Below are 22,271 nucleotides of genomic sequence, written 5' to 3' on the forward strand. Positions count from 1 at the left end.
GGCTTAGCAGGGCCTGGTGGCTTACTGTTATGCTAATGCCTGTGACACCTTCGCTGGAAATAACACCTTTTGAAAGTCTAGCAATTTCCCCGAGAGTTTCTGCAACGTTGTAAGCACATGTAAATGAACTTGTCAGCTGCGTGCTGATTGGCTGAGTTACCTGTGACATCACAATGCCACCTCCACAGAAAACTGTTTCCTCTGTTTATCTCCCTTTCTTGCTTTGCTCCTGGCGTGTGCCACCGGCAGTCTTGGGGCTGAGCCTAGGGTGACCAGGTGCCTCGATTTTATAGGGACAGTCCTGATATTCAGGACGTTTTCTTATATAGGTGCCTATTACCCCCCACCCCCATCCTGATTTTTCACATATGCTGTCTGGTCACCCTAGCTGAGCCGGAGGGAAAGAACAGGGGGGCTCTTGCATCCCTGCTCAGGATCAGTTTCCTGTTTGTCTTCAGTGTGACCGGTTGCTTTAAATTCTTTAAAAAATGAAGTTCTTGGGAAACCTGGGTGTCCCAAACTTTGGCTTGGCCCAGTTGACTTCTCCTGCTGCATCTGCTCCCCTGCTCTTTCTGGAAGTGACTGGCTGACTGATCCAGGGCCTGTTTCTTAGCTTCCCACTCCTAGCCCAGGGTAGAAGAGGCACTCAGACTCCCACGCGGGGGATGTGTCTGGCGTTGGAGCATGATACATAGAGTAGAAACCAGACAAGATGTTTGGTCTCCTATAGGGGTGTGTTGGATTCCTGGGTGGTTATTTTATTTGTCTTCCTGTAGCGCCTAGAGGCCCCCCTCTGATTTGAAGGCTTCATTGTGCTGGGTGCAGTACAATCACATGGACTGTCTGTGCCCTGAAAAGCTAAACAATCTGAGTGGAGAAGATCAAGGGTGAGAGGTAGTTTCATCTCCCTTTTAGAGATGGGGAACTGAGGTGCAGCGAGGGGAGGGGACTTGCCAAGGGAGTCTGTGCCAGAGCCAGAAGTTGAACCCTGATCCCCACATCCCAGTCTCCTGCCATAACCCCAAGCTCATTCTTGCCAGGAATGTGGAAATATCTTGAGACTGTCAGTTCAGCTCAGATCTGCCATGTTGGCTGGAAAGCGGCCAAATACCAGTGGCTGTTGCCAGACCAGTTAGGCACCTAACTTTCAGCATTCTCAAGTTGGACTCTGTTGTCCTGAATGATGGGTTACAAGCAACGTTTTTCCTATTAGCATCCCGTGTCCGAACTCCGTTCCAGTGTCCCACGTTCCTAATATGAGCGACTGGGCCTGCAGAGCACCTGGGTGTGTGCAAAGTGCAGAATGACTCATGCAAGCTGGTGGGCACATCTAAAAGCAAAGCTTTGCTTGGAATCCCATATCAATTAGTGTGTTGGCATCCACAGGCAGTGAACTCCTGCTTCCCTCCCATGCCCTCGAGCCATATCAGCTGGGATCTAGAATGCCAACTGTCTCCCCGGGAAGCACTTAACCTGGTCAGAGAGTCCATGCAACACTGTGGGTGCAGCTTCACCTGAAGGAAGGCAATGCTATCAAATTCTTAACACGGAACTCTTACTGAGCGACAGATTGCCCTGAAACGCAGGTCGTGACCCTGGAGTCCCAGCTGGCAATGCCATTGCGGTGTGTGTATCTTACTTAGCGTGCTCTGTGCCAAGGCTTCATCAAAATGCAACAGCTGCCGTGACTTATCTAAAACCTGTTTATAAACCGACTGAATGGAAACAGGTGCTAGCCACTATGTGGACACGCACGTGTCTAGTTTTTGCCTGTATATTTACCAAAGCCAACTAAACTGAATAAGCCGGTCCTGAAGCCAAGTGTCTATACACAAATCTACACTAGATCAGGTTAGGGTGACCAGATGTCCTGATTTTATAGGGACAGTCCTGATTTTTGTAGCTTTTTCTTACATAGGCACCTATTACCCCCCACCCCCTGTCCTGATTTTTCACACTTGCTGTCTGGTCACCCTAAATCAGGTTAAACTGGTGCCAGTTGGTGTGTTGACCAGGCTTTGTGGTAAAATGATGCCCTTCCCCAGCGACTCGTGGTGGGACAGAAGGCGATGGAGATGTGGGTTCCTGCACAGCCCAGTGGCTGGGGGGTGGGAAGCATTTTGCATTCCCGCTACTTCACCCCGTGGCCATGTGTGTTGCTCTATCGGTGCCTTCAAATCGAGGCTGTTGTCCACCATGGTCAATAGATGAATGTGGAACGCTGTACTTGGGTACCTGCTGTACACTGCAGGATCCTGCCTTGCTTTGCTTGGAAATGGTTCAGTCTGTCCAACGTTCGTCTAGAACCCAGCCCCTCTTTGGCCTGAGATTTTGGGTATCCTGGGAGACTCTGCGAAGCTGGAACCCATTGTGCATCACTTGGCCATTCTGACTAGAAAGACCCCTCGTAGCTTCTCCAGATATTGGAAGGCCGTGAGCTTTAGATTTCTGTAACACAGACCTGAAGAACAGCTCTGTAAGCTTAAAAGCTTCTCTCTCTCACCAGCTGAAGTTGGTCCAGTAAAAGGTATCACCTTGCCCACTTTGCCTCTCTAATATCCTGGGTCCAACACAGCTCCAACAACACTGCAACTATCTTTGGAACAGTAATTTGTCCCTAGATTAGCCAGATGTCCTCCAGTTTAACCTACGACCTCAATATCGCCTGGTATTGATGATCTCCATATGGGTAACAGGTTGGCGCAAGAATCAAATATTTTTATAGACTGGCTAATATTTCTCTCCAGCGATGAGATGAGCATAGATGTACCTAAAGAAACTCTGGGCAGAACTTTTCTTTCTAGGCCTGATTTTTTTCCCCTTTTATTTAGAATCTGTGATTTATTCCCCAAAGGCCACTGTAACTGAGTCCTCCCCTTCCACCCCACCCTAGCTTGCTGCTTTCCTTCTGTTTGAGCAATCCCCGCTGCCTTTGAAGGGAAAGTGGCGGGCAAAGTTAGCAGCGCACCTCGGATGTGCCTCACTCTTCAGCATCCAGTGTCTGGTCCCCCAAAGTTTGACCAGAAGGATGCATGACCTGTGTCCAGGTAAAGGACTCGAACTGACTAACCAGTTACCTAGGTGGCTCTCCTGGCCTCCCAGGCAGGGCTGGTGTCAGTCTCGTATGCAGGAGCATTGGGAATATACAGGTGATGAATTCTGTCTCCTCCTCCATGAGCGGTGCATGTCATGGGCAGTTGTTGGGCAGGGCTCCTTGGCCAAGGCCTTTCTCCTCGATGTCTTTGCTCCAGACTGAAAGGTGGCCTGCCAACCTGGTGCGGCTTTGCAAAAGCATTTTTGGAATAGGCCTCCCCTGGTGGGGACTTGCCAAAGCTTGGGTATGTGTCTTGGGCTGAAGGGGCCATTTGTTGGTCCTTAGCCTAGTTGCAATGGCGGCGAATGTGTAGGGCTGTCCAGAGTCTGAGACAGCGAGAGGCGAGCAGAAGTAGCTTCCCCTCTTGAGAAGCAACAGCTCAAATTCCAGAATAAGCTCAACCAAGTGGCCCTCACTCCGATTCCATGTGTCAGCAGATCGCCAGTCGGCACTCATCCTGGCTCTCCAGGGAGGAGCTTCAGGGTTTTCAAATGATATCACTCGCCCCTTGCAGCATGGCGTCTCCTGACTGCTTAATCCTGCAGTGCTGTGACCTTGCTGCAGGAACAGTTGTGATGATGTTAGCAAGTTAGACTTATGGATTCTGGGGAGTCCCTTTGTGCCTGACACTGGCAGATTTGGAGTGTGCGAGTGTGTGTGCGCGCGCGCAATAAATCTCTTCTGGAATTTCTCCCCTTGTGTGAAAGTTCCTTTTCAAAATAGCTTCCTTCCCCACTCCAGGACCGATATGTGTCTGCTTCTCTGAGCCATAGCAAGGACAGTCCTGCGTAGTGTCTCCCTCTGCTGTGGTGTCTGAGGTCCCACCCAGATGTGGGGGGGGGGAACTTGTAGAAGTTAGGGGGAGGGAGAACCAAGGCATGTTCCCAGCAAGCTTTGCAAGCAGATAACTCGCCCTGCCAGGGATGGAGGAGCTGCAGAGGAGAATGTGCAGAGAAGACGAGGCTGGTGGAGGATGAAAGGAGAGTGTCTGAGGTCCTGTGGCTACTGCTGTACTGATCTTTCTTCCCTCCCACCCCCACCTTGAAAGTTGTGACCATCTTTTAAAAGTGGCTCCCCCAGCCTCTCTGCCCTTCCTTGGGGAAGCTACCTGAAATCCACTGGTGACCTCTGCAGCTCTTTGCAGGGCAGCAAGGCTGGCAAACCGCTGGAAGGAATGATTGAACAGAACCTTCCCCTCCCTTCCAGGCAGAAGCCTGTAAGTTCTGTGTATCTCCTTGAGCCAAACCTGCAGGCAGGAAGCAGAGAGACTGGCTGAGCATCCCTGGGACTAAAACTCAGTGATCAAAACCAAAAGCCCAATCTGCTTCTTTAATGAGCTGTCAGCTGCTTTTGCGGGGAATTCTTCCTAGCTGCTGTAATGGCAGGAAAGTGTTTACAATCTCTCTGGTGCCGCTTACATCATGTGTCTGCATCTGGTCTGAGCTGCCACCTGAGGAAACCACAGAAGCCGTCTTCCAAGGAACAGACCCTTTCCTCTCCGCTGGAGACTCTCTCTGTGGGCAGGAGCCACGGTGCCTGCCACACAAATGGAGCAGGCAGCCCCGGTGGGGGGGAGAAACTCCCACCGAATGTATGGGAGCCTTTCTGAGCTCCGGGGGTAGAGGGGCACAATCATCTGGCCTTCCACACACACAGACACACTCTCTCCCCCCCCCCCCCCGTGTAAATCAAGAGTAACTCCATCAAAGGCCAGAGACATGGAGTGTGAATCCAGAGCAGAATTTGCTTCTGTCTCCATTTCCCTCTCTCTGCTCCCCTGCCACGTGGGAATGAAACTCCTCTCCCTCCCGTGCAAAGACGCCTGGCTTGGAGGCTGCTGTTAGTGGGAGAGGAGACTCTGTGCCATCTCTAGCACGCCTGAGGCTAGGCTGGATTGGGTCCATGCCTGCTCTGTGTAAGGAAGACCCTGGGAGACAGGCAGGCTGCTAGACACTGGGCAGGGCTGGTCTTTGCCAGCCTGGTGCTTGCTTTTTCCCACTGAGGATGGGGGAAGGGGGGGATGGAGCCCTCTACAGGCTCCTGCAGCCTGGGCGTAGTAGCACTGGAGGAGAGGCAGCTGCTCGCCCAGGCAGATTTTCTTGCCCGCAAGGGAACAAAAGTGGCTTCTCTACACTCTTGCAGCAGCTGTTGCCTTAGACAAACCTGTCCTGACTGGGGAGAAAGATCATGGAGAGGCTGAATCCAGTGGAGACGGGGAAGGGGATAAAGACCTGTCCGGATCCCCTTCCAACTTCCACCTTTACGCCCCACTCTGTTCTGGGTCCACCCTGCAGGCCCCCCCAGCAGCACTCCACTAACAGAGCACACGCGTGCGCGCGCGCACACACACACGAATCATGTACCAAATGCAGTCCTGCGCACCGGCAGGGAAGTCCTGAAGCATTCCTCAAGCCTGCCCATAGCAGATCTCTCCCTCGGGTCCTTCCTGCCCTGCCAGAAGCTGGGGGGAGGGCATTCCTGAGGGCTGCATCTGGTGAGCAAATATTTGCCAGCTTATTCTAGCTTGGAAGAGAAGTAAAATCTCTCTGGCAATAGGAATGTAGGAATCCCTATACGCAGCCGGCCAATGCTCGATCTTGTCTGTTATCCCTTCTCAGCCAGGATGCAATAACAATGGCTTCAGAAGGAAGTGTAAATCCCCTGTAATGGACAACTGTGCACTGACTTTCCCAGAGGGAAAAGCTGTGACTTCCCGGCTGCTGACAGTGAGTAGCTGACTCGTGCCCTGAAGCATGAGGGTGTATATCCCTGAAGCACTTTTTCTCCTAGTTAGTGCATGGTGGTAATATTCTGACATTACTGGCTCAGGGTGCTTTACTGCTGGGGCTATATAGAGCCGTGGGACAGGAATACTGCACCTTGTGTCCAAGCATCTCAAAGTGCTTTATGCTCACTGAGAAAAGCACCCACTTTCATAGATAGAATCATAGACTTTAAGGTCAGAAGGGACCATTATGATCATCTAATCTGACCTCTTGCACAACGCAGGCCACAGAATCTCACCCGCCCACTCCTATATCAAACCTGTGTCTGAGCCACTGAGGTCCTCAAATCATGGTTTAAAGACTTCAAGGTGCAGAGAACCTTCCAGCAAGTGACTCCTGCCCCATGCTGCAGAGGAAGGCGAAAACCTCCCAGCGCTTCTGCCAATCTGCTGTGGAGGAAAATTTCTTCTGGACCCCAAATATGGTGATCAGCTAAACCCTGAGCATGTGGACAAGACTCACCAGCCAGACACCCAGGAAAGAATTCTCTGTTGTAACTCAGATCCCACCCCATCTAACATCCCATCACAAGCCATTGGCCATAGTTACTGCTAGTAGTCAAAGACCAATTAATTGCCAAAATTAGGCTACCCCATTATACCATCCCCTCCATAAACTTATCAAGTTTAGTCTTGAAGCCATATATGTCTTTTGCCCCTAGTGCTCCCCTTGGAAGGCTGTTCCAGAACTTCACTCCTCTGATGGTTAGAAACCTGCATCTAATTTCAAGTCTAAACTTCCTTACAGCACCTTGCAGGGTTGAGGACCGAACAAGTCTCCTCTCTGATAGAGAAGTGGAGGCACTGGGTGTATTAAATGACTCGCTCCAGTGGGACACCAAGGTGGGAGTAGGACCCAGGTGTCCTGACTCATTTACCTTTTGCTCCAAGTCTCGAAATCGTGTGGCTCCCCTTTAAGCCATGAATAGGACGAAGTTGGCAGATTCCCCAGTTTGTAGGCACCCATCTCCCCTGCTGGTCTCGGAATCCTCCTCTGCCTTTGTCAGCGTCACTCAGCAGCTGGGGTGTGAGAAATGCCAGCAAAGTAACTTTTCTAGAGCCCAAAGGTCTAAGCGCCAGGGCTTACTGGATGCTGTCTGAGCCACTTGTTGCTTTGTTTACCCCCTCGGGTCTCCAGCTGTCTAGACCTCCTCTCCGTCATGGCGTGCTTGATGGGGGGAGTCAGTAGTGTTCTGATGATGGAGAGGTCTAGAGTGCCACAGGAACCCTTCCTGAGACCAGTACGCTCCAGGCCTCGTTCTCTGCTCCATGTAGCTGTGTACAATTGCATGAACCTTCATTGTGATTATTTGCCTCCCTCCTCCAAGGCTGCAGAAGCAGCCGCTGATGGTCAATGGGCTGGCACAGCAACTGCACCGATCTCCTTGCAGAGACTTGGATCTGAATCTGCTCAGGTATCTATAGAACCATGGACTTTGGGGGCAGAAAGGGAACGGGTCCTCCCAGCTGCTCTGCTCTCCATAACTCCCAGCGAGCCAATGGGTGGGGCAGCTCTGAGATCTGGATGGGAAGGCAGCGGGAGTGGGACTTGGCTAATGGATAAAGGAGCCGGTTCAGGGGGAACAGAAATGGGCCTTGAGTTGCGTGGGGCTTGACTCAGAGACTGTCTCCTCCCTTCTCTCCACTGCTAGCCACGCTGGGTGTTTGAAAGTTCCATCTTTGGAGATGACCTGGAGCATCTGACTCCCCTGGGCATGTGAAACCATTTGAAGCATGACTCCCGGCTCCTGGCTGTGGGCACATGCTGGCCCAGTACGTATCCCCCAACTTCCTCTTTGCCCGCAGCTGCTAACAGAGGCCTTGAGAGCTCTTCCTCATTCCAGATCCTTTTTTGAAATAGGACCAATATCCTGGTCAGTCCCACTGGGGATAACTACTGTGCATTCTGCCTAACACATGTTGGTTGGAGATGGTGGTTATTCACTTCCTGTCCTAAACGAGTGGTGGCATGCGCTGCTAAACAGCTGTGACTCAGAGCTGGCTGAAGAGATTCTGCAAAATATACACCCCCATGCTGGACATAGCTTGCTTGATCTGGGATTCTTCGGAGTGGAGAGCTCTAAGAACTGAAATCTCCTTTGATTTAAAAGGGAAAACTTACCACTGGGTTAGACTTGTGCCATTTGTCTCCCATTTGACAGAGCCTCTGAGTGCGTAACTTACATTCATCCTTCTTCAGCAAAGCACTTAACCATGTGCTTGACTTGAAGTACATGGTTCTGGCCCGTTACTTCAGCAGAACAAAAGTACGTGCTGAATTTTGAGCATGTATTTCTGTGCTTTGCTAGGTAGGGATGGGCTGTTGCAACGGGCCCTTAATGAGCCCATGCTTTTGGAGTGACTAAAAACCAGGAAGGGGTGAAAGCGCTGGCTTTACATTACACTTACATTAGTATGGAATTGAGAGCTTGGGGTTTTATTTCTAGCCACGACTGATTGCTTCCCCTTTGCCTCGGTTTCCCCATCTGAAAAGTGGCATCCATGTTACTGTCCGAGCCTCTGGATGGAAGGTGCCATAAAAGCCCAGACTCCAGCCAAAGCCCCTTTGTGTCTGGCCTAGTGTGGGTGTAATTTTAAACACTTTTCCCCTTCCGTTTACAGTTCTTCTCCCCCTCCCTCCTTCCTTCCTCCTCCTCTATCAGATGAAAAGCCAGGATTGCATTAAAAGTCGCATTCTCTTTTGTGAAGCAATCTGTTTCTATCCATCTGATGTGTCGTAGGGCTGGGGATGGCTCTATTAGAATCTTTCCTCCCTTAAAATCTATCAGTGCTTTATCGGCCCTATCTGAAACGTAAAGTCACTTCATTGCCATTGTTCCTGTATTTTTCTTTCTCATTATTTTCCTTCCCCCCCCCCACCCCCACCCCAGCACCTCCCCCTTGTTGGCTGTTTGATATGATGCGGGCTCTCTTACTATTCCTATTAGTAATCGCATCCCCTGAAGTGAAACAATCTCCTGTAATCTATCAGTGGTTTATCTGGCCTATCTGAGAGCTGAGAATGGCCGGGCCCTCAGATGGCGCCATGCTTGGGAGCTGATAAAGTTACAGAGTTCAGCCAGTGATGAATGTTAAGTAACTACACCCCGGTTAGATAGGATATGGACTTGGCAGAGGGAGCAGCTCCGTCTGAAACCAATCTCTCCGATATCAGCAGGGCTGTTTTTTCTCAGGCTCTGGCTCTCCTTGTCTCTCTCCCCCCCTACCCCTTTTTCTGGGGCCTGAGCTGCAAAGTTCAGATCCAGCCTCCCCCAAAGCTTTTGAGGGCGAGTGTGTGTGTGTTGGGGGGCATTTCTGTTCTGGGGAGAAGACGTTCTGCCGGGGCACCCAGCTCTCTAGTAAAACGAGCAGGGAGGAGCAGCTGTTCACAATGGGAGAGCAGGGTTTGTTCCCTCTCGTTTCCCCATCTGCTGCTCCGAGTGTGGCTGATGGAGGCTCTACACCTCCTGTGCCCTCTGCTGCCAGCCTGGCCCACTTCCCCCACCTGGAGCTGGAGCCGGCATCTTGCTGGGATTAGCTGTTGCACTGGGATGGGAGACCTTGGCTTTGAGGGTCTTTGCATGGTGCTGGCCCTCCTTGGCCAGACTGGGAGATGTCCTGCGGAGGGGGGGCCCTGGGGATAGTCTGTGATTGACGGGGCCTGTCTCCTCTAGGCTGCCAGCTCAGAGCCAGGCCTGTAGTGATAGGAAGCTGCCATCCAGCAGGTGTTCACGTGGTACAACTCAGGGTCACCAGAGAGACTCTGACTTGGTTTCCTTTTCCGTCCCCTGCCCTTAGCTCAGGGTTGCGACTTGCTGGCCAGGCCCCGGGTGGGGGGGACGCCTCGCTAGTAGTAGCTTGGCTATCGCTGCTCTCTTGCCGAAATGGAGCACTTCCTGAGCACCGCCCAGAGATGCTAAACGAGCACTGGCTCTGGCCAGCATCACATCGCGGCCCCAGCAGGCCCCCTGTGTAACCCGGCCAGGCCCGGCCCGTACCCCGCACGCGGCTGTGCCATGGCACAGAAAGTCCCTAACCTTTGGCCCAGTGCTGCAAACGAAGCTGCTTCAGCAGCAAGCAGGGATGCAAGGCTGAGTGGGTGCCATGCTTTCGGGGAAAGGCAGGTGGTGCAAGGACCGCTGGGCTGTGCAGGGCGTGCAGGTGTGTTAAAAGGTGCATCTGAGTCTGGAGGTGGGAGGATGGAAACCAGCAGACGAAGCGGGGACTGCGTAGCTACATCGGCTGAACTGGCCAGTCAGGACACTAGCAGGACTCTGCTAGCAAGTGCCTGCAGGGCCGGCTTTGTACATCACACTAGATTCCAGTCCTCCGCTTGCCAGAGCTGCCTGACTTATCTCCGCTCAGCATCTCCTCTCTTGCTCCCCTCCCCATTATCCTCCCCCCCCCCGACTTAATGGGTTTAATCATTGGGGGAGGGGACAGATAATGTGGAGAGGGCACCCGTGTTGCCATGGAGACCACCAGGCAAGGTCAGGCCGAGTTTATCTCGGTGTGATAGAGAAGGGCTCCTAATTAGCGATAGGTACCTCTGTAGCATGGGGCTGGGCCGGGCCCAAACATTATCAGCTACTCGCAGGGGATTGATATTAAAACGTATCGGGAAGAGGGGGGAGCCCAGGCCCTGAGATGCTCTTTAAACCTGTCGCTGGGCTGCGGGGGGGCTGCCTGCTCCTGCTTCGCAGGGTTTCCCACATAGGAAAAGATCCAGTTGGCCCTTCAGATGCATCCGCCCGGGTGGCTGACTTGTCTCTTTTCAAAATGCTGTTGGTGTTGGCGCGGTCAAAGGTCAGGATGACGCCATGCCGCCATTCGGCTTGGTGAGCGCTTCCCAGGGACGTGGTGAGCGCAAGTCAGACCCTGAGGCAGGATGCCCCTGAAGTTTGGGTCTGGCTCTGTGCGCTGTTGCTCGGGGGTGTTAGCGCCGGAGAGGGATGCGCTGGCAGAGACATCCGGCCATCACCCCTAGGAGCCACTGCTGGGAAGAGACTCGCATTCCATCAATCTTAAACCACGGCTCAGGGAAGTAAGTTACAAGGGCCTCTCCGCGTTGGGAAGGAGATGCTCCTTTTTCAGCTTCACTAACTCCGCTCTTCCCCGCCCCCAGATCCTGGGCAGGGGGAACTGATGTCAGCCAAAGGATTTCTGATCTGCAGTGGAATGGAGCAATCTCTGGGGCCCTTTCTCTGTGCTGTGCATCTGGCCAAGAGCCACCCTCCTCTTTTATAATAGCAGATTATCTCCCTAGCATCCTCTTCTGCGGTATCCGCAATTATCAGCACGGTCACCCATCCTTTCTAGAGGAGATAGGCGTCTGAAAACAGCCGATGGCATCGCATGCTTGCTTGTGCCTGTGGCCGCAGTCCCGTGCCTCGACTGAGCTGGGTGAGCGAACTCCCTCCCCCACACCTCTGATGGCTGTGGTCTGAGGATGTAAGTGTGGGTGAGGGCTGCCTAAGGAGCTGGCTTCTTGTCTGGCTGAACCAGGTGGTGGGAGGCAGCCAGGGTGGCTGGTGAACACTAGGCATATCCCACTGGGCTCTGTGCCTTTCCAAAGAGCAGATTCGGGGCCCTAGATCAAAGAGGTGCTGATAATGGTGGTGGCTTTTGCTTGTGCCTCACTCGAGCTTTAAACTGGGGAGCGGCAGCTGCCAAACCTGTGAAAGGGGTATCTGACTACTGAGACTTATATCTGTGCTTCGCAGGCATGGTTTTTCCAAAGTTAAGTCTTCTGATAGTGTTGGCTTGGCCAGAACTCTGTGTGTGTCTGGAGCGAGGTTTGGGGTAGCTATTTAATACCCTATAGGATAAGAAAGGAAAAATAGTCGAGTGGTCAGGGCCCTTGCCTGATACTTGCGAGACCTGTGTTCAAGTCACTGCTCTGCCACAGACTCTGTCACTGTGGGCAGTCAGTTTAATCTGTCTGTGCCTCGGTTTCCTTTCTGTGCAGTGGGGTAATAGCACCGTCCTGCCTCCCAGGGGTGTGTGAGGGTAAGTATGTTTGAGACTGAGGTGCCCAGAGACGGTGGTGATGAGTAGTGGGCATTAAACGTACCCACAGGTGATAATACAACGAGCTTCAGTCTAACAAAGAAAACACCCATGACAAATGTTAGGTGAGTGCAGCTGTTTGTTAAACCCCCTCACTTCTGAACTCTCCTGGCTCCTGTAGCCCTAATTCCTCACCCTGAATGTTCAGAGGATGTTAGCGTGGGTGAAGGTGCTTTGGGGTCTTTTGCTCTTGTGAATATAAAGAGCAGCATTCCCCGATGGCTGTACAACTTCTACGCCTCTTTCACTAAGGCCCTGAGTCTACGCTACTGGGCCTGTGGCAACCTACGGGGACGGAAGGGGGTTGTTTTTTGGTCGGGAGCTAGGTTGGTGGAAACATTCTTCCCTGGACCTCGCTGTGTCTCCACCAGGAACAGGGCTGGCACCAGCGCAGCAAACAGGTGCTTGGGGCGGCCCATAGAAAGGGGCGGCACATCCGGGTCTGTGGTGCGTCCCTCTCGGAGTGAAGGACCCACCGTTGAATTGCTGCCGAAGAATGAAGTGGCACGGTAAAGCTGGCGCTGCAGTGCTGCCAATCGTGGCTTTTATCTCTTTTTTTTTTTCCTTGAGGCGGCAAAAAAGCTGGAGCCAGCCTGACCAGGGATATCCCTGATCCCCCAAACTATGTCCACTTCAGTTTTAAGTGTAGACGAGGCCTAAGAAGATGGTGTGAGGGGGAAGTAAAAATGAGGACAAAGGGAGGGAGCTAAAGTCCTTCTTCAAAATGCCTGTAGCGGTGGAGAGCAATGATTGCCATGTCTGCAGCACTGTGGCTTTCCACCTGCTTGCTCCCAACAATGGCTTCCTCTCTGCGGCACTCCCTGGTGTAAAAAGTCATCTGTTGATGCTGGCTACGGCGAGCGTGATTATCTGGTCAGTGGCTCTGGTGATGGCAGATCGCAACAGGAACCACCCTGAAGTTCCTGTGTGCTAGGGCAGTGCTATTAACCCCATTGTACAGATGGGGGAACTGAGGCCCAGAGAAGCTAAGTGACTCGCCCATAGTCACACAGGAAGTCTGTGGCGGAGCAGGGAATTGAACTCAGGTGTCCAAAGCTAGGGCCCTAACCACTTGTCCATCCTTCCCCTGCTGTGTGTGCACGCAGCTCCTAAGGGAGAGACCCTAGTGAACCTTGTGATGAGGACATGGGGAAAATGGAGGAGCCTGGATGATTGGCCAAACCTGTTCTACACCCAGTGACTTGTTGGTCACGTGCAAGTGGGGAAGCTCTCATCTCGGGTGCCTGGTCCCTGCCCTCCGGGTATGGTGGTCAGAGACAAATGGTGAGGAGGCAAAAGGCTGTCCCGCATTTAGGGGAGGCAGATCCCTGCTTGGCTTACTGAGCAAAGTTAGTCGCTTATCCCCTCTCCCTTAGCTGGATCTCTGGTCAGACTGGCCCAGAGCAGGAAAGCCCTGGGGAGAACAGGGAAGACTCTCTCCTTGGCTGGAGGAAGACGTTGGTAGAGGGAAGTGTGGTAGCTGGAGTGAGACCTGCGCCTGCATTGGGGCCGAGACTCTTGGGGCCAAGTTGACAGGGGAGCTGGGAGTGTTTTCAAGCCCAGGTAATAACTGGTCTCCTTGCTTCCCAATTGCCAAGTGGCTGGTGGACAGCATGCCCATGTTTTACAATCTGGGAGAGTCTCTAAGCTCCCCAGGGCCTGGTGGGAAGCATCCGCCTGCCGACTCCAGTCTCCGTTCTATATTTCTTTTTAATTTGAAGATGCATTCAGGGTCAGCGACTGGATAAGAGCCTGAAGGACGCTGCAGAGACAAAGAGCCATTATCTGCTTTCTATCAAGCTCGCTGACTTTGCAGGGGAACGTGGAGTCACCCCCAGCTCCTTGTGCATGGCCCTCTCATTCCAGCATGGTCACTCCTCCTGCTCTCCTCAGGGTCAAGTTCCCTCAGAGCCCGGCACTGCTTGCATGTTAACGCTTTCCAGGAACGGCCAGCTCGAGAAATCTGGGCTGGCTCCTGCAGGTGCCCTGTGCGCATGGCCCTTCTCTGTGTGCACGCTCCTGGCACGTGCACCTATGACCTATCCACTTGGCTAGTCCGGAGCATCTCCTCTCTCCTGCTGAGGGAAAGCTTTGCTAGGGGTGGGCTTGCCAAGAGCCGCCCCAGACGTTATGCTGTCCCCTGCAGAGGGAAGGTAAAGGCCACGGGAGAAGAAATAATCGGGAAGAATTGCACATCCTGCCGTGTACCTATTCTGTTCCCACCCCCTAAGCATTATTGAATTGTCCAGCTGCCTGTAGCGCCTCCATTCACATGCTGTGTGGCAGCTTTGGAAGTCACCCAGGGGGTGGTATTGTGAACGAACAGGGACCAGCTCAAACATTTCCGTTGCTGAAAGTGCAGAGCTGGCCCCAAAAGATGCCTCCAAATTCTTAACAAAGCATCAGAGCTTCCGACTAGTAATAGCTGACCCTTCCAGCCAGGTGGAATGGACGCCTGATCTAAGTTGGAGGGGGCTGTGTGTGTGTGTGGGGGATATCTCTGGGATGGCAGAGCCCCTGATTTGGGAGGGCTTTGGGAGATGACGGTGGCAGGTGAGCATGGTTCTTACAAGGCTTAGAAACCAACCCTTGTTCCTGCTTTTTAGCATCTTTCTCCCTCTAACTTTTTTTTATCTGCTGCAGTGCTTTGCCTTTCCCAGCTTGGCTTGGTTTCCTATGTGTGCTTTCCATGGGCTGCAGATCAGCCTTGCAGTGCTCCTGCTGTTAGGGGTCCCCATCTGGAGAGATGCATCCTATTTACTCTGTACTGCTGGCCGGGGGACAATGCATCCTCTTGGGAGTAGGTGGCAGAGACCTTAGTTTGGGGTTAACTTCGGTTAGTCCTCAAATGTAGCTGTTGTGGGTGGAGAGGATTTATTAAAACCGGCACAGTGTTAAGGTGTCAGTCCAGAAGGTCTCTAAGGGTTTGTCTACACAGCAAAAGTTGTGCATGGGCTGGCCTACGTGGGCGAGCTTGGATCCAGCTAGTGTGGGTAACAGTGGCAGTGAAGGCAGCGCAGCGCCGATGGCACAGACCCTGTGTTGTCTTCATGGCTATTGTTCCCTTGCGATCACTGGATTTGGCCTCACTCAGGTAGGTAGCCTGGGCACACTGTGTAGACATAGCCACCAGGGCAGAACGCCTGTATTGATTTTATGGGGAGTTTATTGCCTGCCTGAGCGGGGTCGGGATTCCAGCCCGATATGGTTGTGTTGAAGTCACAAGTGTCTGAAGAGACCTGTTCTGTTCTCCACACCCTGCCTCCTCAGCCATGATACTGGGGAACCAGATGCTTGGCTAGGGCACCTCACTACCTTGCATGCTTTTAGGGTGCACAGTTGGGGGACCCTCAAACTCCTCTGGCGTCCTTAGGAGCCCTCTAAAACCAGGGCTTGTAGTGCGGCCTGGTCTATCCCCAGCTGTTGGTATGATGGTTCTGTTCCTTCCTGTGCATTCTGCAGGGCTGGGAGTGCCCTGGGCTTGCTGGGAAACCCCAAGCATCTGGGTTGCCAAGGTGTGTGATCTGTGGTGGGAATGACCTCGGCTGCCTTCAGAGGAGCAGGAGCTCTCCCCGGAGACGGGTTTATCTAGCTTTTCCAGGGGTGCCGATCTCCTCCTGCTCTCTGCGTCCCCCATGTTCTTTACACAAACAAGGATTGCCAAGGGTGGGAGGACAGGGAAAAGCTCCAGCTACATTATTCGGTCTCTGTCCAATGAATCCCAATCCCTCCTGCTCCTCCTGTTGGGTGGGAGAGGAAGGGGCAAGCTCACTCCACACCAGCTGTGAGCTCCAGTGGATGAAGGGCTGGGACGTATGCAGCTGCGGGAGAGGTGGCTGTTAAGGTTCTGAACAGAGCTGACGGGCAGAACTCAATACACTGTTTAATTTGTATTTGTCTTCCGATGGCACCTGGGGCCCCCTGATGCGATCAGGGCCCTATTGTGCTAGGAGCTGTACAGAGAAGGAGAGGGACAGTCTCTAACCCAAGGAGCTTATTGTCTGAATAGGCACGACAGGCAAAAGAGGGAGGTTGGGGGACAGTAACTTGCCTATAGTCACACAGCAAACTGGTGGCATGGAAGGAAGGATTCAGCCTCATTTCTCTACTAACTTAGAGCCACTTCTGGATCACCCTTAAGTCCATGGCAGGCCTGGCGGGCTGTCTGACTCCCGCATGCGCACACCCTACGAGTTTGCATTCAGCATCTGCATGTGTAGCATTTAAGCTGTTCAGATCCTCTGTAAACCAGTAAAACCTCTCTATGGGGATGGCGTCACCAGCTCTCCCAGGCCTGGAGAGTTGGTGGTTTTTTCTCAGTGCCTCGGCCTCTGGAGTCCTTTGCGTGAGAACCTGTCCTTTCATTTTTAAAAAAAAGCAGCATGTGTCTAGCCTTCGCGGCTCCAGACAGGAGCTTGGAAATATGGGCCCGAAGGCAGGTAGGGAGACCCCCAAACTGAAAATCCTGTGATTGGTTTCATAAAAATCTAACTGTTTTTGCAGGGAGACGAATAAATTTGTGGATTTTGTTATTTTTAAAGGCTCAGAGGTTGGCAACACTGGGGCCCCTACCCTGTGGCAGTGCAGAACAGTCCTGGAGGATCAAACATATTTTAGCTGAAGATATGAGCCTATTTGTCTTGTCATTGTCTCCCCTTCCCCCTACATTGGGAGGGCGATGGACGGAGAACAGATTGTAATTTGCCCCGTGGAATCGCCGCCTCCCCTGATTTCCAAGCCGGTGGGAAAGTCTGAATCTGTTGCTATTTTCTATCTGTTATCAAGGCCTCTTATCGCTTCGCTCTTGTCTGCATGCCTGCTTTCGGATAGTCCAGGGTCTTTCACTTGGCAGACGGGAAACAAATTTTTTTTTCAATTTGCTGGATAAATGAGAAGGATCAAGAAAAGGTTTATTGTTCAGATGCTGAAAGAAGTTTAATTGGACTGAAATGATCAAATAATTACCTGTGTAATGACAATTTTTCTGACCTGCACCCTCTTTGCTTCCTGACTGTGAATATTGCGTCTGTCTCTTGGTGTTAACACTGATCACAGGAAAGCACTTCATTTTGTTTAGTACCATGTGTACAAACTACAGTCTGGTATCTAGGGATTTAGTATGGCAAGGGGGGGAGGAGGGGTAGCTACACAACATTACACTTGCTAAATGGATTTACCTTCTATGGCCATGTGAGGTGTGGAGAAGCACCCCCTTATCTAGCCCCCAACCTCTGCTCTAATCTTCTGGTAATGGAGTGGCCTTCCTAGGTAGTAATTAGACTTGTAGGGAGATGGATGTGCTAAATATCCCTACTCTATAGATGAAATGACACAACTTGCCTGCAGTCAGCACAGGAAATCTGTCACCGGGCCAGGGATTTAACCTGTCTTTTCAATCCAGGACCTTTGCTCTTAGACCACCCTTCCTCCCCGTATATTTAATTTTTCAGCCCGTTTGCTAGGGCTGGAAAATAAACACCAGTTTGCAAATAACTTCTTGTTGTCGTTCACATTCTCCAAGGGGCTCTGCTGTCTGCAGACTCAGGCAGACGTTGCTACATGTATTGCGCTTGGTTTATGTGTTTAAAGATTTTTCTTTGTGATTAGTGGCGGTGGCTAGAAATATTTATTTTGTTTTTAATGGAAACATCAGAACCTGAGTACAGCTAGGAGTGAATTCCACAGACTGGAGGGATGCCACAGCCCAGCTGGTAGAATCTCTTTAACCAGCCATCCTCCTCCCTTGTGCTTCTTACCACGGCTCTGCAAAGTGTTCTTGTCATGTGGCAAACAAAGCTGTGGGGTCACGAGGCAGAGTGGGGCCAGTCTGCAGAAGAGTTAAGAAACTGGGAGGGCAGTTTTGAACTGAGCCTGAAATGCAGCAGGAGGGCTGGGCGAAGTAAGTGGGGTGGAAGTGGTCCTGCTTCTCTCTATTCATGGGAAGGCAGGAGGCAGCATCTTGAACCTGCTGGCAAGCTGATGCCTGGTGCTGACGCTGGATGTGCCATTTTCCCTTTCAAAGCTCAACCTGGCTGTGATGGAGTAGGGACTGTCTGTGTGGGGAGTGGGAGAGCAGGGGAGGACTTTAGGGGATGGACGATGCCAGAGCCTGTAACCTGAGCTAGGTAAGGGAGGGGAAAGGTCAACACCTTTGCCCGGGAAGGGGACAAAGGAAGGGAGTGGCAGGAGGGAAGCAGTTTGAGTTTGGGCTTGGGGCTGTGTGGGCGGAATTCAGGGTATCCTAGCTAAGATCCAAGCACCCTGAAAGCCCAGAAGGACTCGGTGGAGGGGTCCTGACTGTGCCTGCAAGCTCTGCTGTAACCGGTGTTCCTGTTGTCCAATAAACCTTCTGTTTTACTGGCTGGCTGAGAGTCACTGTGGGTCCCAGGAAGAGGGGTGCAGGGCCGGACTCCCCACACTCCGTGACAACTGGTGGCAGCGGTGGGATATACTGCACCCCGTGGACGGCGCTTCCTGCAGTAAGTGACTGGGGAGCAGTAAAACGAAGGGGTGATTAACCCCTGGGAGTGTGTGCCCAGTGAGAAGGACTTTGCAGTAACAGGGTCCCCCGGGGGATTGCAGCAAGCGGTCCAAGGGTGGAGGAGTCTGCAGCTCGACCCTGGCAGAGAGGTGGTGACCTCACGAAGGGCTGGTGCACTAGGGGTCCCCCTGGAAACCGTGGGGAGCGGCGAGCGCCCCGGCCTGTGAGTGGCCAGCAGGAAGATGTATGCCAAGCGGCGCAAGTGTGACCTGGTGGAGCTGTGCAAGCAGAGGGGGTTGCGCCCGGGGAGGCTCAGCAAGGACCAGCTGATTGCCCAGCTGGAGCAGGGAGACCGCATGAATGAACGGAGCCCTGTCTCTGAGGGAAGCAGCCGAGCAGATGCAGCTCAGGCACCAGTGTCTGTCCCCGCTGGGAGCGGTCAGCTGGCGGACGAGGGCTTCCCGAGACCCCCCCTTCCTAGGCGTAGGGGAAGGGCGGGGAGGAGCCCAGTGTATACCGAGGGCACCGTGACACCCCCGGCCAGCAGGGGATCCGCCCGGCGAAGCTCACCCCCCAGCAGGGGATCCTCCCGGCAACGCTCGGCATCCGTGGAGTGGAGGCGGCTGGAATATGAAAGGGAGCTGAAATGGGAGGAGCTCGAGTTAAAGAGGCAAGAGCTGGAGGAGAAGGCGAAACAGCGTGAACATGAGGAGAACCAGCGTAAACATGAGCGGGAGGAGAAGGAGAAACAGCGTAAACATGAGCTGGACCTGGCCCGGCTGAGGAGCAGTGAGGCCCCGGCTGCGGTGAGTGAGGGGGGGCCCAAGCCTACAAAGAGCTTTGATAAGCACTTGCTGCCCCGGCGTAAGGAGGGGGAGGACATAGATACCTTCCTGATGGCCTTTGAGAATGCCTGCGAGCTGCACAGGGTTGACCCTGCAGACAGGATCGCAGTTCTCACCCCCTTACTGGACTCCACAGCCGTGGAGGTGTACAGCCGACTGAAAGGGGCGGAGGCAGGGGACTACGAACTGTTCAAACAGGCCCTGCTCCGCGAGTTTGGGCTGACTCCTGAGATGTACCGGAAAAAGTTCAGGAGCCAGCGTAAAACCCGTGAGGTCACATACCTACAACTGGTCAACCGGGCGCAGGGGTATGCCCGCAAGTGGACAGCTGGGGCCCAAACTAAAGAGGACCTGCTTGACCTATTCATACTGGAGCACCTGTACGAGCAGTGCCCGTCCGACCTGAGGCTGTGGTTGATGGACCAGAAGCCGGAGAACCCACAGCACGCAGGCCAGCTGGCTGACCAATTTGTGGACAGTCGGGCAGGGGATGGCAGGGAGGAGTCTCGAAGGAGCAGGCCTGCCTCAACGCAGAGAGAGAGTCATCCTGGGACCTCCCAAAGGGGGCCTATGGAGAACCCCCCCAAAAGGGGAACATCCAGCGGCAGGTCCCTCCGACCCACTCAAGGGGACCCACGAGATATGGGCTGCTATCGCTGTGGCCAACGAGGTCACATACGGGCCCAGTGCCCCAAGCTCAGGGACAGACCAAGCAGACCCAACCCACAGAGGGTGGACTGGGTAAAAACCCAATTGGAGGAGGGGCTACATTCCCAGGAAAGGGGGGTTGGCAACATACCACCTGTGGATGCTCCAGGCTCCGGGTTTTTGGTTTACCGGGTGGGCGCAGGGCTGCCCCTCCGGAAAGAGTGCATTGTTTCCCTGGAAGTGGATGGGAGGAAGGTCACTGGGTACTGGGACACAGGCGCAGAGGTGACGCTGGCCCGGCCCGAGGTGGTGGCCTCAGATCGGATGGTGCCCGACACCTACCTGACCCTGATGGGCGTGGGCGGGACCCCATTCAAGGTACCCGTGGCAAGGGTACACCTGAAATGGGGGGCCAAGGAGGGCCCCAAGGATGTGGGGGTACACCAATATTTGCCCACTGACGTGTTAATGGGAGGGGACCTTGAGGACTGGCCTAGTAACACCCAGAGTGCCCTGGTCGTGACTCGTAGTCAGAGTCGGCAAATGGCACTGCTCCCCGACAACGGGGAAGGTACTCGACCTGAGGTGCAGGACCCTAACTCAGGGAACGGGGAACGCCCAGGGGCACGGTGCAGAGAGGCTGCGGCCCCAGACCCAGCCAGCAAGAGAGAGCCAGTCCCCATTCCTGTCCCAGCTGCTGAGTTCCAGGCCGAGTTACAGAAAGATCCCTCCTTGCGGAAGCACCGGGACCGGGCTGACCTTAGTGCGGTACAGACCATGAGGAGAGGTTGCAAGGAGAGGTTCCTGTGGGAGAAGGGGTTCCTGTACCGAGAATGGGCTCCCCCAGGGGAAGTAGAGTCATGGGGGATCAGGAGGCAGCTGGTGGTTCCCCAGAAGTTCCGTCGCAAGCTGTTGTACCTGGCTCATGACATCCCTCTCGCAGGGCACCAGGGAATCCGGCGCACCAGGCAGAGGCTGCTACAGAACTTTTACTGGCCTGGGGTCTTTACCCATGTCCGACAGTACTGCCAATCCTGTGACCCCTGCCAGAGGGTGGGGAAGGCCCGGGACAAGGGGAAAGCGGCATTGAGGCCTTTACCCATCATAGAAGAACCTTTCCAGAAGGTGGCCATGGACATAGTGGGACCCCTCAGCAAGACGACCCGGTCAGGGAAGAAATACATCCTGGTGGTGGTGGATTTTGCCACTCGCTACCCCGAGGCGGTGGCCTTGTCCTCTATTGAAGCAGACACAGTGGCAGATGCGCTGCTGACAATTTTCAGCCGGGTGGGGTTCCCCAAGGAGGTCTTAACGGACCAGGGGTCCAACTTCATGTCGGCCCTGCTCCGGTCCTTATGGCAGAAATGTGGGGTCCAGCACAACTGGGCCTCAGCGTATCACCCCCAGTCCAACGGGCTGGTAGAAAGGTTCAACGGGACGCTGAAGATGATGCTAAAAACATTTATGAACCAGCATCCACAAGATTGGGACAAGTACTTACCTCACCTGCTGTTTGCGTACAGGGAGGTGCCCCAGGAATCTACCGGGTTTTCACCTTTCGAATTGTTGTATGGAAGGCGGGTGAGGGGGCCCCTAGACCTGATGAGGGACGAATGGGAGGGGAAGGCCGCTCCCGAGGGAGAGTCAGTGGTGGAGTATGTCCTGACCTTCCGGGAAAGACTGGCCGAGCTCATGGGCCTGGCCAGGGAGAATCTGGCCCGAGCCCAGAGGAGGCAGAAGGTCTGGTATGACCGCACAGCACGAGCCCGTGCCTTCGCCACCGGGGATCAGGTGATGGTTCTTATCCCCGTGAGGAGAAACAAACTCCAGGCTGCCTGGGAAGGGCCCTTCAAGGTTATCAAGCAACTGAATGAGGTAAACTATGTGGTGGAGCTGTCAAACCGGGCACATCACCGTCGGGTGTACCATGTGAACATGATGAAACCATACTATGACAGGGGGAATGTGGTGTTGGCCGTGTGTGGACATTGGGAGGGGCAGGGAGATGACCCCTTAGTAGATCTATTCCCTGGGACAAAGGCTGGTTCCTCCCTGGAGGCAATTCCCCTCTCTGATCAACTGACCCCGGGCCAGCACGCTGAGATCAGGGGGGTGCTGCATCTGTACCGACAGCTGTTTTCCAACCAGCCTGGACGCACTAATTTGACTGTCCACCGGGTGGAGACCGGGTCACATCCCCCTATAAAATGCTCCCCTTTTCGGGTCACTGGGAAAACTGCCCAGGATCTTGAAAGAGAGGTCAGGGACATGCTGGCTTTGGGGGTGATCCAGCCGTCTTCCAGCCCTTGGGCCTCGCCAGTGGTGCTAGTCCCCAAAAAGGACGGGTCA

At 53.6% G+C, this 22,271-nt stretch overlaps 1 protein-coding gene across 4 annotated transcripts in view; it reads left to right on the plus strand.

The window, feature by feature from the left end:
• The window catches only part of ZFPM1 (zinc finger protein, FOG family member 1), a 133,843-nt gene that overhangs the window by 25,888 nt on the left and 85,684 nt on the right, over positions 1–22,271 (plus strand). The window contains exon 1 of one of the 4 annotated variants that reach the window (XM_030582130.1): positions 7,025–7,294. The exons of the other annotated variants lie outside the window; for them this stretch is intronic. Coding sequence (XP_030437990.1) covers positions 7,040–7,294 — 255 coding nt within the window. The 5' untranslated portion in view covers positions 7,025–7,039. Of the gene's footprint in view, positions 1–7,024; positions 7,295–22,271 lie in introns of those variants that run through there. 4 annotated transcript variants of the gene reach the window in all.

This window comes from Gopherus evgoodei, chromosome 12 (genome assembly GCF_007399415.2).
Source record: "Gopherus evgoodei ecotype Sinaloan lineage chromosome 12, rGopEvg1_v1.p, whole genome shotgun sequence".
NCBI lineage: Eukaryota > Metazoa > Chordata > Testudines > Testudinidae > Gopherus > Gopherus evgoodei.